The sequence below is a fragment of the Xenopus laevis genome, chromosome 9_10S (assembly GCF_017654675.1).
Source record: "Xenopus laevis strain J_2021 chromosome 9_10S, Xenopus_laevis_v10.1, whole genome shotgun sequence".
NCBI classification, from domain to species: Eukaryota; Metazoa; Chordata; class Amphibia; order Anura; family Pipidae; genus Xenopus; species Xenopus laevis.
In genome coordinates this window covers 1,592,681-1,609,419 of record NC_054388.1, presented here as the reverse complement: position 1 = coordinate 1,609,419, position 16,739 = coordinate 1,592,681, and the positions used below count along the sequence as shown (strand labels likewise).

Genomic DNA, 16,739 nt, shown 5'->3' with positions numbered 1-16,739 from the left:
TTTACTAAACCTTGCCTTTACTAACCCTAACCCATGCCTTTACTAACCCTTGCCTTTACTAACCCTAACCCATGCCTTTACTAACCCTTGCCTTTACTAACCCTAACCCATGTCTTTACTAAACCTTGCCTTTACTAACCCTAACCCATGCCTTTACTAACCCTTGCCTTTACTAACCCTAACCCATGTCTTTACTAACCCTTGCCTTTACTAACCCTAACCCATGCCTTTACTAACCCTAACCCATGCCTTTACTAATCCTAACCCTTGCCTTTCCTAACCCATGCCTTTACCAACCCTAACCTTTACTAACCCTAACCCTTGCCTTTACCAACCGTAACCCTTGCCTTTACCAACCCTAACCCTTGCCTTTACCAACCCTAACCCTTGCCTTTACTAACCCTAACCCTTGCCTTTACTAACCCTAACCCTTGCCTTTACTAACCCTTGCCTTTACTAACCCTAACCCTTGCCTTTACTAACCCTACCCTTGGCTTTACCAACCCTAACCCTTGGCTTTACTGCACAAATAGGGAAAAAGCAGGCGGGGGAGGAAAGCTCGGTGAAGTACCCCAAGCCGGGGCAGTTTTGTGCTGACATAACTGATTATACTGAGTCCCATTTGCTCCTTTCCTTCTCCTCAGAGATAGAAATGCAGAGAATATTGGGGGGTACAGGTGACTGTGCTGCGGGGGTCCATTTCTGTATTGCCTCTGTACAAGGCCGAGGTCATGCAGTTGCCCCACAGCTGAGATGTTCTGGGCCCAGACTGGCAGTGAGTGGCTTGTGGTGCCAGAGGGGCAGTTGTAAGATGCCACAGACATTGTTTATTGGGTGGAATGTCAGGGTCTGTATTGACTCCAGACTTATTGTACACAATACCGGCAAGGGATCGATTATCTGGAAACCTGTTATCCAGAACCAGGGGCTCCACTGCCATGAATGTTGGCGCAGCAGGTGGCAAATAGCCGGTAAGTGGAAGAGCCAAGAGAAAGAGACGGGAATTTCTGCAGATCCCTTTCCTGGCACAGAGGTCAGGGCCGTCCCCGGGAGGAGGAACGAGACTCACAGTGAGGCGAGTGAGACACATGTGAGCCCAGAGGAAAACAATCTCCTCACAGGAGGGAGGCGGCTGAGGAGGAGGAGTCACATGGCCGGGACATGTGACAGCGCCAGACACTTCTCCATCCTCACACAGCTCTGCCTGCTGCACCGACATGTGCCGGGGAGACTCACGAGGAGCGAATGGGCGGGGAAATGAGCTCCCTCCTCCTCCTCCTCATCATCATCATCATCATTGTGACAGGGAGATAAAGAGGCTCCAGTCAGGGAGGGGCAAGTGATTTCGGTGCCACACGCTGGGGGGATCCAACTTCCCTCACACAGAAAAGGGAATTTTTGGCTGCAAGTTTTGTGTTAGAGCCTCAAGTCTGAGTGAAAGAAACACCCAGTGTCACAACTGCCACCTCTGCACCCAGTGCCACCATCAGCCTTTCTGCTGCCGCCCCTCCCCCTCCTCCATATTAGGGATCCAAGTCTGGATTACAGGGCACTAAGCAAAGCCGGTCCTTTATTTATACAATGGCTGCCCTCCCTGTGTTTGACAAGAAAGGAAAATTGGCCCAATTGGCTGAGCCCAACACGGGTCCCGTTCAGCCATTTTGTATTGGCACTTTTGTACACTGGGCTCCAGTAACTGCCGGGGTTGCCGTGACAACTCCCAGAAGCAACCGCTGGATCTGGCACTTTTTCTCGTGTCAATCGTCTCCCCCGGTGCTACGGAGACAGAGGAGGAGGAAGCTGTAGGGAAGGGGTGCCAGGGTGGTTTCTGGGGTGCTGATATAATTGAATACATTGAAGAAGTGAGGGTATAGGGCCCCTGAGCTGGGTGCTGGAAGTGACATCATGTGCAGCCGTGCGTGTGATGTCACTCCTGTAAGGTGGGGGTGGGTGCTGGGTGTCACCAGACCTAAGTGCAGCGCTGGCGGGTCATACACAACGTTGGCAGCAGGTCCGGACTGAGAATTAACATAGGCCCTGGCATTTCAGGGACACAGAGGCCCAATCAGCACAGTAAATAGTGATTTTCTCCGGCACCTTATAGCAGCCCATTTGCCAGAACCCACAGATTGGGCCTGACTGCCAATATCCCACATAGAAAAATCACATTTATTTGGTGCATAAAGAACAAACCAAAACCTCACAACTCACCAAGCAGTTATCCCTCTGATACTCGAGTAGGGTTTCCACCTTTTCCAGAAAAAAATACCGGCCTTCCTATATATTTATCATTTTTCCCTATTAATAACATTGGGATCAACCTTCATTTTTACCAGCCTTTAAAGGAGAAGGAAAGCTACGGAGGCATTTTATTGCCAATAGATTAGCTGCAATGCTATATTTATTCTGTAGAATGCTTTACCATACCCGAGTAAACAGCTCTAGAAGCTCTCTGTTTGTTTAGGATACAAGCTGCCATATTAGCTTGGTGTGACATCACTTCCTGCCTGAGTCTCTCCCTGCTCACTCATAGCTCTGGGCTCAGATTACAGCAGGGAGGGAGAGAGGAGCAAACTGAGCATGCTCAAGCCCTAGCCCTGGAGGTTTAAGCTGAAAACAGTTAGTCTGATACAGAAGCCCATGAGTACACAATAGAAGGAAAGAAATGTGCTGTTTGACAGAGGACTCAGAGCAGCATTACTTTGAGGGGTTACTGGTGTATTTATATAGACCTTTCTGATAAAGCTGACTTACTTTTAGCCTTTCCTTCTCCCAGATGAGAACCTTATACAGGAGACACAGGCACCATATTATACCTATTACTGAAGCCACTGCACCACCAGCTGCCAAACTGCCACCTTATTAACTGTATTCACCTGTATGATGTCACCTGTATGATGTCACTTGTATGATGTCACTTGTATGATGTCACTTGTATGATGATGTCACCTGTATGATGATGTCACCTGATGATTAGAGTAGAGACACTGGGGCAGGTAGTGAGTCTGAGATGGAGTAAATAGAATGAGTAGACAGGGGGGAGAGTGAGGCTTTATTTGATGTGATTGAGATGTCGCTGCTACACTGACACCCGGGGACTGAGCCGCAGAGCTGACACTTATAATTTGCCGTTGGTAGAAGTGAGTCCGGTGTGAGAGAATAAAGTGAATAATAGAAATAATAAAGAACAAGAGCCGCTGCTCCCCCTCCCTCGCGCCTGTGGAACACAATTTGCAGCCTCCCCCCCCGCCATTTTGTAGCGGCGCCTCCTCCCCTCAGTGTCTGATGTAGCGCGGCCTCCTGTTTCCCTCAGTCGAGGCTTGAGGAGAAGGAGGAGGAGAATAATGCCGCCGGGCCCGAGGAGAAGTCATGAGCATGAGATCCAGCGTGTGTCGCCCGCGGCCCGACGAGCCCTCGCTGGGAGAAGAGCCGCAGGAAAGGCCGGGGCTCACGGGCCGGAGTAGGCCGCAGCCGGACGGCCGGGCTGGAGAAGGCGGGAGAGGACAGAGCGGCCCGGGCGAGTCCTGCGGGAGGTTGGGCTGCGAGGCGGGGGCCCTGGCGGACAAAGGAGCCGGAGGAGCGGCCGGGGCGGCGGTGACAGGAGCCGGAGCTGCAACTACAGCGGCCACTGGGCACGGACAGGCCCCGGCTTCTACTTCCACGGCCCCGGGAGCTCGCTGGAGAAGTCCGCTCAGAGGAGGCGCTGGACCCGGCTCGTGCTTGAAGCAAATCGTCCTCCTCCAGTTGGACCTCATTGAGCAGCAGCAGCAGCGCCTCCAGGAGCGAGAGCGGGAGATCGGGGAACTCAGGGCCGACAAGGACACGGTAAGGGGGGGGGAAGCTTCAAATCGAGCCCGGGGATTGGGCCTGACGCACGGGAAGCGCTTCTTGTCCGACGTTCTGTGAGGAAAAACGGACTGAGACACAACCACAGCCCCCCATGCCATTCTCTTTACTCTCTTTATTTTTCTTTTTATCCTTCTCTTTATCCCCCAACAACAACAACTGTAAGTCCTGAGTGGGACCCACTATCCGCAAGTCTCCCTTATACCGGCCCAGTCCCTCCTACTCACCCCTGTTCTACAGTCTCTCCCTCTCTAAACAGCTTTTCCATTGCTCTTTAGCATTTATTTTCTTATGTTTTTTAGTTATTTCCCTTCTTCTTCTTCTGACCGCTTTCAAATGGGGGTCGCTGACCCCTCTAAAAACCAATGCTCCGTAAAGGTGGCCATAGACGTAGAGATACAAACGAGCCGATCTCTCCCCGATATGCTCAGACGGGTGACATGGGGCTGGTGGGGTCGTGGGCCGAGGGATCAGAATGGATCTAATACGGGCGGTCGGGTCGCGGGACCTCATAGACGCACAGATGCCACGGGATTATTTAACCTGCCCCATGTGATGGAACCGGGAAACCCATGGGATGTTCCGACTCAAGTCCGCTCCTCACTGGCTCTGTCACGGCTTTTATTGACCCCTCTATGGGGTCTTTATTGTCAGAAAAAGAAGAAATAGAAGCACTTGTTTTATTATAGCAGGTGGGCTGGCACTCGGGTTGTCTCGCGAGGAAATTTCGGGCGACTTTGGAAAAACAAATCACTCTGAGTGCCATCCCGCCGGTGATTTATAGTTTAGCCAGTGGGGAGAAAGTTGGAGGAGATAAATCCCCCTGAAGAAGAGGAGATTTGTCACCGGGGAACTAATCTCCCTGAATGTGAGTGAGTGTCCGACCCTTACACCTCACATTTATCATCATCTTTTATTTCTATAGCGTTGACGGGTCACTCAGAACTTTAATCTAGTTTATAACAAACAGAGAATAAATGGCGAATAGTTACAGATACAATAGGATTAGAGGGACCTAAATAGATTTATTGTTACTTTTTATTCCTCATCTTTCTATTCAGGCCTCTCCTATTCATAGCCAATGCATGGTTGCTAGGGGAATTTGGGCCCTAGCAACCAGATACCTGCTGAAATCTTTCTATTCAGGCCTCTTCTATTCATATTCCAGTCTCTAATTCAAATCGATGCATGGTTGCTAGGGGATTTTGGGCCCTAGCAACCAGATGGCTGAAATTACAAACTGGAGAGCCGGTGAATAAAAAGCTAAATAACGAAAAATAATAAAAAATGAAGACCAATTGCAAATTGTCTCAGAATATCCCTCTCTACAGCAGTTAATTTAAAGGGGAACAACCCCTTCAAGGTTAGTTGGTGTTAGTTAATTGGTCAAATAAGGCAGAAATGTGAAGCTGATTTTCCTTTTCCTCTGTAATAACTAGAATTGGCAGCTTTTCTGGAAAAAAATACCGGCCTTCTTATATATTTAGAATTTTTTCCTATCAATAACATTGGGATCAACCAATATTTTTACCGGCCAGGTGGCAACCCTAGTAATAACCAGAACTTGATCCCAACTAAGAGACAATTATTGGAGACAAAACCTGCCTGTTGGGTTTATTTCATGTTTCACTGATTCTTTGTATCAGATTTAAGGCCTAGGGATCCAAATGACAGGAAAACCAGGAGACCCCGGGTACTGAGTATTCTGGATAACGGGTCCTATACATTTACATGAGCCTCATCTCTTTAAAGGACCAGTAACATCAAATTTTGTTTTGTTTTTTAAATTCTTCGTATACAACGAAAAAAAAAACACAACGACAAATTAAACGTTGAAATCACTAAGTGTTTATCAAGAAATAACTTACCGGAACTCTCCTCTTCAGAAAATGCGATCGATCATGCGGTGGACAATTTCCCCTCCCTGTCGCCCTTATAGGAGATAGCCAGGGAGGAGAAATCGAGCGCCGCACAATGGATTGTCGCCTTTTCTGAAGAGGAGTTTGGGTAAGTTATTTCTTAATAAAGACTTAGTGATTCAAATGTTTCATTTGTCTTTTTTTTTTTTCTTTTTTTGTTGTATACTAACAAATTTGATGTTACTGGTCCTTTAAGTCTACTAGAAAATCATATAAACATGAAATAAACCCAATAGGCTGGTTTTGCTTCCAATAAGGATTAATTATATCTTAGTTGGGATCAAGTACAAGGTACAGGTATGGGACCTGTTATCCAGAATGCTCAGCACCTGGGGTTTTCTGGATAACAGATCTTTCCATAATTTGGATCTTCATACTTGAATCTACTAGAAAATCATATAAACATGAAATAAAGCCAATAGGCTGGTTTTGCCTCCAATAAGGATTAATTATATCTTAGTTGGGATCAAGTACAAGCTACTGTTTTATTATTACACAGAAAAAGGAAATGGATTATTTGGATAAAATGGAGTCTATGGGAGACGGCCTTTCTGTAGTTCAAATCTTCCTGGATATCGGGTTTCTGGATAACAGATCCCATAGCTGTATATAGAGAATGAGTGGAGCTGTTGTGCATCCGTAGCTGCTGATTAAAGGGTTAATACTGAGACATGAGCAGAATTCTCATTGGATCGGCACCACCAGGACTCACCCGACACTCTCTGCCTTTTGTTCTGGAAGTGACAGTCTGGGGGGTCGTGGAGGGGGGGAGCAAATTGCCACAGTTCTACCCACACGACTACAAAATGCCCCAAACCCCCCCCATGTCTGTCGTTACTGCCCCGTCACCTGCATGAGGGACCCCTTATATCTCAGCACATCAGATTGTCAGCTCTGTGGGGTTAAAAAGAGCTGGAGGGGTTATTAGAGGAATATTGTCACATTGTCTGTAGCCCAAATAGGAGGGGGGAGGAGAGGGATGTGAGTGTCGGTGAGGAGGAGCAGGAGGAAAAATGGAGTTTGGGGGCTCGGGGGCAATCCCTCTGTAGGACTGAGGTAATGCCCCCTCCCTCCCCCTTCTCTCTTGCCCCCCCCACCCCTACATTTATGAGAATCTCGCAGAACTATCATGGGGGGGTGTTAAATGGGTTTCTATGGCAACCTGTAAATGGGGGCTGGTGTGGAGGAATGTGAGCGGCTTTTATTTAACCCTCCCACTGCCTCCCAGAGGGGGGGGTCCCTTTTAACCCCTTGTAGGAAAACGATCAGCTGTTGCCCAACTCTCCCTCCTCTCCTTTATGTTCTATCTGCCTCCTTTTGTGTCTCTCCCACTTTTCATATAGTGACTCCCCCCCACCCGACCCCATTTCCTTCCATGACGGCAGCTTTTCCTGTGTTACACTCACTCACTCGCTCTCATACTCACTCGCTCACTCACTCACACTTCTCCCCACACTGGTTTGGTGCAATGCAGCCCAGCACTTTGTCTCCTTCTCCTCCTCCTCCCTCTCGCTGCTCCTTCTATTTCTTCATTGCTCCTCTGCCCCCTTACAGCCCCCCAGTGGGCACGGCCATAGAACACCTGCCATTCATCCCTTCATTGAGTCACCCCCCCCCATATAATGGAGTGCAGCAAAGGGGAATGGCCCTGTGGCGGTTGCAGCTGATTGGGCCGTTGCTACAAACACTTTCAGTCTCCAAAGTGGAGATCGTTGGTTCGTGGTTTGAATGTTAAAGGACCATTTTTTTTAAAAAACATTAACATTTTTTTAAAAAAAATGAGTTTGTATACTACGAAAAAAACCCACCAACGCAAATTAAACTTTAAAATCGCAAAGTCTTTATTAAGAAATAACTTGCAGAGTCTCCGCTTGCGCTCCTCTTCAGAAAAGGCGATCGGGTGATCCTTTGTGCGGCGCTCAATTTCTTCTCCCTGCCTTCCTTATAGGAGATAGCCAGGGAGGAGAAATCGAGTGCAGCGCGATGGATCGGCGCCTTTTCTGAAGAGGAGCGCGAGCGGAGATTCGGTAAGTTATTTCTAAATACAAACAATTTTTTAAAATGTTTTTGATGTTACTGGTCCTTTAAGATACGTGTCTGTCAGTGCAGCAGCCATGATTACAATGCCCCCCGTGTTTATATTACCCAGAAGCCTCCCTGCGGTTATAAATAAGTTCTGAACAATTCTGCCCCATTCTCACCCACCCATTAACCTCCTGCAATTTCTTGTCTCCAGCTCTTGGCCCGCATTGAGCGCATGGAAAGACGCATGCAGTTGGTCAGAAAGGACAGTGAAAAGGACAGACAGCGCTCGTCTCAGACCAGAGATCAGCCGGCAGAGATGCCAGAGGGGCCCCTACCTGAGAGCGCCCGAGGGGGCAAGTTTCCTCCAGTGACCAGTCTCACTCCCAAACCCTATGGCTACGGGCGCAGTGCAAAAGGACACAAAAGGTCGGTACAACAAACATCTGGGCAAAATGAAATTCAAATGAAATCTAGCGTTGCCCACCCACAAGGAACTGTTCAAATTGCTCCGGGCAGAAATGTGGGGCCCTGAGGTCCGAGAGCAATAGTTTTAATGGTTTGGGTTGACCATCCTGTAATTGGGACACAGAGAAGTTCCATAGCCGTCTGATCAGTTGGGCAGATGTAATTGCGGGGAAACTCTCTTGCTAAATTGCACACAATCTGACCAATCTGCTCTGCTGCCTGATTGATTGGATGTCCTGAGAAAGCTTCTTGTGACCTCTCATTACAAAGAACTTACACTTTGCTTTCCCTCCCAATACAGGAGATCCACTTTCGGCAGGACAGATCACAGGAGCCCAGTGAAGAGACTGACGTCTGATCTGGCCAAGATAAAGGGCAAACTCAGCCAGTCGCTGGCAGAAATGGAGGACACTGAAACAGGGGCGTCTCTTTCTGGGACCCCCTGCCAACGCGCATTGCGCAACAAAGAGACCCCAGAAAAGCTGCACTCTCCATTGGACACTCCCCTGAGATCCACATACAGCTCCTCCATTCCCCTTTCACTAAAGGACAGCACTTCTGCTGAGTCAGACTTTCCCTATCTCACAACCACGGACATGTATCTTAGTCGCTGGCATCAGCCTCCACCCTCTCCATTAAGAGAGCCCTCCCCAAAGAAAGAAGAGAGTGTGGCAAGTAAGAGTCCCTCTATAAGCGTCTCTCCTAATGGGCCCAATAAAGACATTTCTTTCCCCTACATTCCTCCTTAGGTCTTGCACTTACATTATTGTAGTATGTTATAGAAGGGTTCATTCTAAGACACTTTTCAATTGGCCTTCATTTTTTTTTTAATGCATTTCCCTTCTGGCTCTTTTCAGCTTTCAAATGGGGGTCACTGACCCCATCTAAAAAACAAATGTTCTGTAAGGCTGCAAATAAATTATTGCTTCTTTTCATTCCTCATCTTTCTATTCCGTTTAAATCAATTCATGGTTGCTAGGGGAATTTCGAAATTGCAAACCAGAGAGCTGCTGAATAAAATGCCAAATCAATCAAAAGCCACAAATAAAAAATGAAGACTAATTGCAAATTGTCTACATCATCATGAACAGTCAGTTTAAAGGGAAACAACCCCTTTTAAATGTTTTTAAAGAACCATATTCTAAGTATAAATTCTTATTTAGAATAGAATGAAATCAAGTTTTATTTATATCCTATCATTATTCATTAGATACATTTGCTTCATTTTTATAATTTTATTTTCTCTTCTGCTACTGCCGCGTGTGCTGGTTTGATGATGATCCATGAATTGTCTCTATTTATGATTGGTATCTTAGAATTAAGCATATTGTACATAAATAAAAGGTCCCTTTTTAGTGTTTTTTGTCCCCCCTATTTTTTTGGCTTTAGGGTTGTGGCTCTTTTGCCTTTACATTCTCCAGAATAGACCAATTTCAATGTGTTGGGAATCCTAAGCTTTGACTTTATCCCATCACATAGTCAGGGACTTTAGCAAAAAGATTAAATGACAGTTGCTGCTGGTATCTTGGTTGAATGGAGACTTGGGCAAAGCAGAACCTGCAAGCTGAGTTAGTAAGACCTGTGTGGAATCTAGAGACATTGAAAGGTGGACATAAATATACATTACAATTAAGATGAGCATGTTCTTTGATCATATAAATATAAATGTTACACAAATGCAATAAGGCACATTATATTTTACTCTTTTCCCAGTTCCGTCATGGAGAGAACACAGGATTGAGCCGCTGCAGGTGACAGAGCTGTCTGATATCCCAGAGGTAAGAGCTGGAGGTCCCTATCACAGCAGTGCAGTGGAACGATACACATGGCAGACAATTGGGGTGTTTTGATTTAACCCTTTAATGCTTTTTTGCAGAACCTGGAGGATGCAGTGTTTGCGAAGAGACATGCAAAATTAGAGCTGGATGAAAAAAGAAGGAAAAGGTAAACCCCCAAGCCTTGCATAATCTCGTATAGTCGCATCTGATTCACAGTGAGGCCAATGCTCTTGTTTTTATGTTTCAGGTGGGACATACAGAGAATCCGTGAGCAGAGACTCTTGCAGCGATTGCAACTGCGCATGTGCAAAAAGAAGGGGAACCAGGAGAGTGAGCCCGAGGTCTCCTCATTCTTCCCTGATGTGGATGACGGTGAGATTTTACTGCGGCTGCTGCTGCTGGGCACTTTTGTGTAGTTCCCCCCCAGCGCATTCACTGTAACTGTTCAAGTCACATTATTTCTGATAATGGATTTGGGCAGTTTGGAGTTTACATGATATTTGTCTCTAAAGTACAAGCAATTTGTATTCCTTGAATCTTAGATACAAATGACTACACTGGCTCAGGCCTTTTCCAAAGGACAGAGGACTGTAGTGTTAAAACAAATGACTAGATTAATACTATATTTTATATACTGAGTCAGTCCATAAGCTCATTTTTTTCTTTACTTGGGGCACCTGCTGAGGCACAGATCTTCCCTGCTGCCCAAAACACAATATGAAGCATTCCTAGCTTCTTGATTTCTCCTTTAATAGAAATTGATCACACACCTCGTAGTCCTGCAATTGTATATGCTCTCAGTATTTCCCTTCCCCTGTTGCCTATCCTACAAATCCCTTATACTGATGATCTTTCTCATCTGTTGCACCAGTTGAATCTGTGATGATCACCCCGAGTCTTCCTGTCGTGGTGTTTGGTCGTCCACTGCCTAAAATAACCCCACAGTAAGTAGCAATTGATTTGTCCAATCGGCTCTCTCCTCTTTATCCGCACATTTCTCACCTATAATCTTTTTCTCCTCCCACCCTACAGGAATTTTGAGCTGCCTTGGCTTGATGACCGGAGCCGTTGCCGACTGGAAATGCAGAAAAAACAGACCCCACACCGGACCCCTCGCAAATAGGCCGGGCGGCCAGTCATGTAATAAACTTTTAATGTTAATTGAGTGCAAGTTGCCCTTATCAAGCCTCATGGAAAGTGCTGCCTGTCATCTATAAACCCTGTGCTGCTAGGCCTTTCAGAGCAATGTCCTGCAACCCCCACAGACAATCCCAAAGGAGTTTTTGTTCTTCCAGACAGACTTTTATTTGACCAAATAATAAAAGCGCATTCCCACTTGCCTCAAATCTGTAACAGAGTTGGGAGCTTGCGGCTGTAACTCGTGAGTCTCGCAAACTCCATGTTGTTGTGGAGTTTCGGGTTTGTCATACTGTCTAACACCCTTACTCACCCCCCACTCTTTACCCAAATACCCTCTCAGAATATACTATAGTTTCCACCCCCTTATTGGTTCCTCTAATGAATTGGAAATTGTTGTCGAATACACAGGTCCCACAGGAGACTTTATAAAGAAGGTGTAGAGTAGATTTGAAATGAAAAGGGTAAACACATAGTTAATCTGCTGTAACCCTTCCCATTGTCCCTGCTTCACATAGGGGTGAGTAATAAGCAGGTTTATAGCCGAGCCCATCTGTGGGTACATAGTCCAGCAGTGAGAGCTCAATCTCATAGCGACAAACACAAGCGTCTCCTCATCTCCCGATTTAACAACTTGTTTTATTTCTTTTCTATTTGCTTATCTTTTTAACTATTAACTAGTACTACTCAGATTTGTCTATGAACAATGAGCTTCACGTATTGTTTGTCTCATAACAACAGAGAAGCACTTGGCTTCCCAGCAAACCTACTAAAATGTAAACCACTCGATTGTCCTGCCAAAAACTTAATTGGCCTAGTCCCGAATAGAAGATTTCAGGCAAATGGTTACTGACAGGGGTTAATATCTGAGCCTACCTGCAAGTGCTTGGAGGGCTTTAACCTTTTCATTGCTTGGCAAAAGCAATGCTATTAACTAGTAGGCACTAGTCCAGTTTTGTAAGTCTAAGCGCTCTCCGTTCCAAGCTCAAATCACCGAACTCTATTCTTCAGAGCAGACAAATCCATCCCCAAACCTCCCTTAAAACCAGAAACCGCTAAAAACATTTCCATCCTCCCTTTATGCTGAAATGCTGATTTATTTTAAAACTTGATATATGGGTGCTTGGAGAGCAGAGCAGAATGTTTACTTCTCCTTTAATCACCCAACAGCATCTTGCTGGTCCTTGAAACAACAATCTCCTTTAACCCTTTGTGTGTAACCTGCTGTCGAATCCATAGATCTCGTTTCAATGTTTCTTTTTTCATTGCTCCTGTCACAGAGGCCGACATAGAAAGTGTTAAATAGACAGGGACCCCCCAATGTGTGGGAAGGGGCTGCAACACATTGCTCTGCAGAGAACCCGGTGACTGGCACCATTTTTAGGCTCTAAAGCAGAAGTTTACATTTCCCCCCAACTCTTCTCACCCCTGCTTCCGGTTTTGCTTTCTCTTTCTTTTTTTTTTTTTTACTATCAATTGTAATATAACGCTCATGTAAATATTTTAAAAAGTTTGTGTTTTTTCGTTTGTAAATAAATGACTAAATGAATGAGAAGTGCGGGTGGGGATTGAATGGACGTCGCACGGGGGGTTTGGCAGAAGCACTGGAACACGTCCGATGGGAAAATATAATATATATAATAAAGACCAGAAAGGGCGACCATCCTCCTCCCGCCATAGTCATTTAGCTCTTGTATTTGGAACTGTAACCGATTTGATACAAGTATAAAGGTGCCGATTAATTGGGCATCTTATCCATGTATGGGGCCCTCGAATAGGCCACCCCGATTGATAATCTGGCCATAAATCAGGCAGACTTGAGTTTTTTGTTGGATCCAGAAGCTCATAGCCTCATCCTGACTTTTCATATCCCCTTCATTGTAATGTGATAGTTTGGCCCACTGCTGGGGTCAGTGACCCCCATATGAAAGCTGAAAGACCAGTTGAAATGTTGCTAATAAGTAGCCATTCTGCAACATACTAACAGTTAACTTAAAGGAGACATTTTGTGTAAAAAATTAGAATGTATTAGTGCATTATACTCATTTAGATTGAAGAATTGTGCTTATAACAAGTAGTGTTTCAGGCTGATTTATTAAATATTTCTGCAAAACCCCTAATAATCCCTCCCTTCTCTTCCACTTGCTGCTCCCTGAATTCCCAGGCTGTGCCCTCAGCTCACTGCACTGTAGGACAGGAACCAATCAGCAGCTAGCAGGACCTGATAGGGAACTGAAGCCTGTCTGTGCTTGTGTGACTGCAGGGCTGTGATTGGCTGTCCCCTCCTAGACACGCCCACCCCTCATTTGAAACAGGGACCAGAGAACATCTATAGGGAGCTCCAATAAAGGGGCTATTTTTAAAGATAATATTAATGTTTATGTAAAAGCGACACCATATATAAACCAAGGAAAATGGAATCTGCCCAAGACTGGAGGACGGTAACAAGTCACTCGTTCTCTTTAACGATTCAAAAAAAATAGTTGTTTTTGGGTACATTTCCCCTTTAAAAGTGTGCAAGGAAAAGGCATGTAGATTCCATGGAAATAAGTGTGTGCATTTGTGCAGAGCCGTTGCAGTTGGTAAGTGCCCCCCGTGACAAGGTGAGCTGCAGTGTAAGGACTCGAGGCAAAGCATGCTGGGAGTTTGATTTGGCTGCTTGTCCAACTGATCTCTGAATGCGGTGGTGGTTCTGCAAATGAGGACACCCAGTAGCAGCAGCGCCTCTGCAGAGATGACAGTTGGACTGCACAGGCAGTTGAGCCTCAGAGTGTGACATGTTGCTGCAATGGGGCTTTCTTGCTGCTCCCTGGTGCATGCTGGGGGATTATTCCCTAATGCCTTGGACATTGCAGAGGGCTGCCCAGAATATCAATGAGCTGCTCAGTTACTATTGTGGGCATGCGGGTGCTGCGGCTGTGCATTATTATTACTGTGCATGATTCATTGCATGGCTGGAATTTACAGCCTTTCTGATAAATACGTGGACCTGATGCAGCCAGACGTGAAAAGAAAATGTTTGATCCTGGGGGGAGCCATCACTACTGGTCTAGGGGGCAGCTCAGGGCTGAAAGGGACCCCACATGGGGCTCTAGGGCAACTCATGCCAATAAGGGGCAATAAGCTCAAATGTAAAGGAAAAACACTGACCTACCTGATTCCACCCACTGAAACCAAACCTTGTTATTATAACTGTTTCCCAAGCCCCCCTTAGGCTCACAGTGTCGCACAACCCCGCCCCCACCTCCTTCCATTGTCATGAATTGTGCAATTGTGTGTGTGTCACAGTAACGCATATGAACTATAACCCTCAACAAATATCCTTGGCTATTGCACCTCCTGCACCAAATGAGTCAGATGTAACTGCCATAACTGTAACCTCCCCCTCTGGCTGCCACTAGCCTTGTGTTTCTGCTTATTATATATATATATATATTCTAGGAAATAACTTGTGCTTTGCCCTTGTCTTGTACTGACACCTCCTGGTTGGCCGGGATAATGGAAAAGTTTGGCAATACAGCAGGGCTCCGGTATAACCGCTGCATATTAATGGGTTTCTTCCCCTTTAAATTAACTGTTAGTCTGATGTACAGAGGGATATTCTGAGACAGTTTGCAATTGGTTTTTATTATTTGTAGTTTTGACTTATTTAGCTTTTTATTCAGCAGCTCTCCAGTTTGTAATTTCAGCCATCTGGTTGCTAATGTCCACATCCCCCTAGCAACCATGCACTGATGTGAATAAGAGACTGGAATATGAATAGGAGAGGCCTGAATAGAAAGATGAAAGATTTCAGCAGGTATCTGGTTGTTAAGGCCCAAATTCCCCTAGCAACCATGCACTAATTTGAATAAGAGACTGGAATATGAATAGGAGAGGCCTGAATAGAAAGATTTCAGCAGGTAACTGGTTGCTAGGGTCCAAATTCCCCTAGCAACCATGCACTGATGTGAATAAGAGACTGGAATATGAATAGGAGAGGCCTGAATAGAAAGATTCATGATTTCAGCAGGTATGTGGTTGCTAAGGTCCAAATTCCCCTAGCAACCATGCACTGATTTGAATAAGAGACCGGAATATGAATAGGAGAGGCCTGAATAGAAAGATTTCAGCAGGTAGCTGGTTGCTAGGGTCCAAATTCCCCTAGCAACCATGCACTGATGTGAATAAGAGACTGGAATATGAATAGGAGAGGCCTGAATAGAAAGATTTCAGCAGGTAGCTGGTTGCTAGGGTCCAAATTCCCCTAGCAACCATGCACTGATGTGAATAAGAGACTGGAATATGAATAGGAGAGGCCTGAATAGAAAGATTTCAGCAGGTAGCTGGTTGCTAGGGTCCAAATTCCCCTAGCAACCATGCACTGATATGAATAAGAGACCGGAATATGAATAGGAGAGGCCTGAATAGAAAGATTTCAGCAGGTATCTGGTTGCTAGGGTCCAAAATCCCCTAGCAACCATGCACTGATGTGAATAAGAGACTGGAATATGAATAGGAGAGGCCTGAATAGAAAGATGAAAGATTTCAGCAGGTATCTGATTGCTAAGGCCCAAATTCCCCTAGCAACCATGCACTAATTTGAATAAGAGACTGGAATATGAATAGGAGAGGCCTGAATAGAAAGATTTCAGCAGGTAACTGGTTGCTAGGGTCCATATTCCCCTAGCAACCATGCACTGATGTGAATAAGAGACTGGAATATGAATAGGAGAGGCCTGAATAGAAAGATTCATGATTTCAGCAGGTATGTGGTTGCTAAGGTCCAAATTCCCCTAGCAACCATGCACTGATGTGAATAAGAGACTGGAATATGAATAGGAGAGGCCTGAATAGAAAGATTTCAGCAGGTAGCTGGTTGCTAGGGTCCAAATTCCCCTAGCAACCATGCACTGATATGAATAAGAGACTGGAATATGAATAGGAGAGGCCTGAATAGAAAGATTTCAGCAGGTATCTGGTTGCTAGGGTCCAAAATCCCCTAGCAACCATGCACTGATGTGAATAAGAGACTGGAATATGAATGGGAGAGGCCTGAATAGAAAGATTTCAGCAGGTATCTGGTTGCTAAGGTCCAAATTCTCCTAGCAACCATACACTGATGTGAATAAGAGACTGGAATATGAATAGGAGAGGCCTGAATAGAAAGATGAAAGATTTCAGCAGGTATCTGATTGCTAAGGCCCAAATTCCCCTAGCAACCATGCACTAATTTGAATAAGAGACTGGAATATGAATAGGAGAGGCCTGAATAGAAAGATTTCAGCAGGTAACTGGTTGCTAGGGTCCATATTCCCCTAGCAACCATGCACTGATGTGAATAAGAGACTGGAATATGAATAGGAGAGGCCTGAATAGAAAGATTCATGATTTCAGCAGGTATGTGGTTGCTAAGGTCCAAATTCCCCTAGCAACCATGCACTGATTTGAATAAGAGACTGGAATATGAATAGGAGAGGCCTGAATAGAAAGATTTCAGCAGGTAGCTGGTTGCTAGGGTCCAAATTCCCCTAGCAACCATGCACTGATATGAATAAGAGACCGGAATATGAATAGGAGAGGCCTGAAT

General features: G+C 45.6%; 1 protein-coding gene across 1 annotated transcript; it reads left to right on the top strand.

Moving 5' to 3' along the window:
* The first annotated feature begins 3,072 nt into the window (after nucleotides 1–3,072).
* msl1.S (male-specific lethal 1 homolog S homeolog) lies at nucleotides 3,073–12,725 on the top strand. Its single transcript, XM_018237966.2, has 8 exons — nucleotides 3,073–3,825; nucleotides 8,002–8,216; nucleotides 8,557–8,930; nucleotides 9,969–10,033; nucleotides 10,132–10,199; nucleotides 10,281–10,405; nucleotides 10,905–10,977; nucleotides 11,066–12,725. The coding sequence occupies exons 1-8, from the start codon at nucleotides 3,370–3,372 to the stop codon at nucleotides 11,154–11,156; spliced, it is 1,467 nt and encodes a 488-aa protein (XP_018093455.1). The 5' UTR covers nucleotides 3,073–3,369; the 3' UTR covers nucleotides 11,157–12,725.
* Nucleotides 12,726–16,739: the final 4,014 nt, after the last annotated feature.

What these genes read in the sequence shown, in the direction of transcription:
- msl1.S (XM_018237966.2), top strand. Translation starts at nt 3,370, where the DNA reads ATGAGCATGAGATCCAGCGTGTGTCGCCCGCGGCCCGACGAGCCCTCG. An exon ending in AGTGCAAAAGGACACAAAAG is followed by an intron (nt 8,217 to 8,556) that starts GTCGGTACAACA and finishes CTCCCAATACAG; the next exon opens with GAGATCCACTTTCGGCAGGA. An exon ending in CTGCCTAAAATAACCCCACA is followed by an intron (nt 10,978 to 11,065) that starts GTAAGTAGCAAT and finishes CCCACCCTACAG; the next exon opens with GAATTTTGAGCTGCCTTGGC.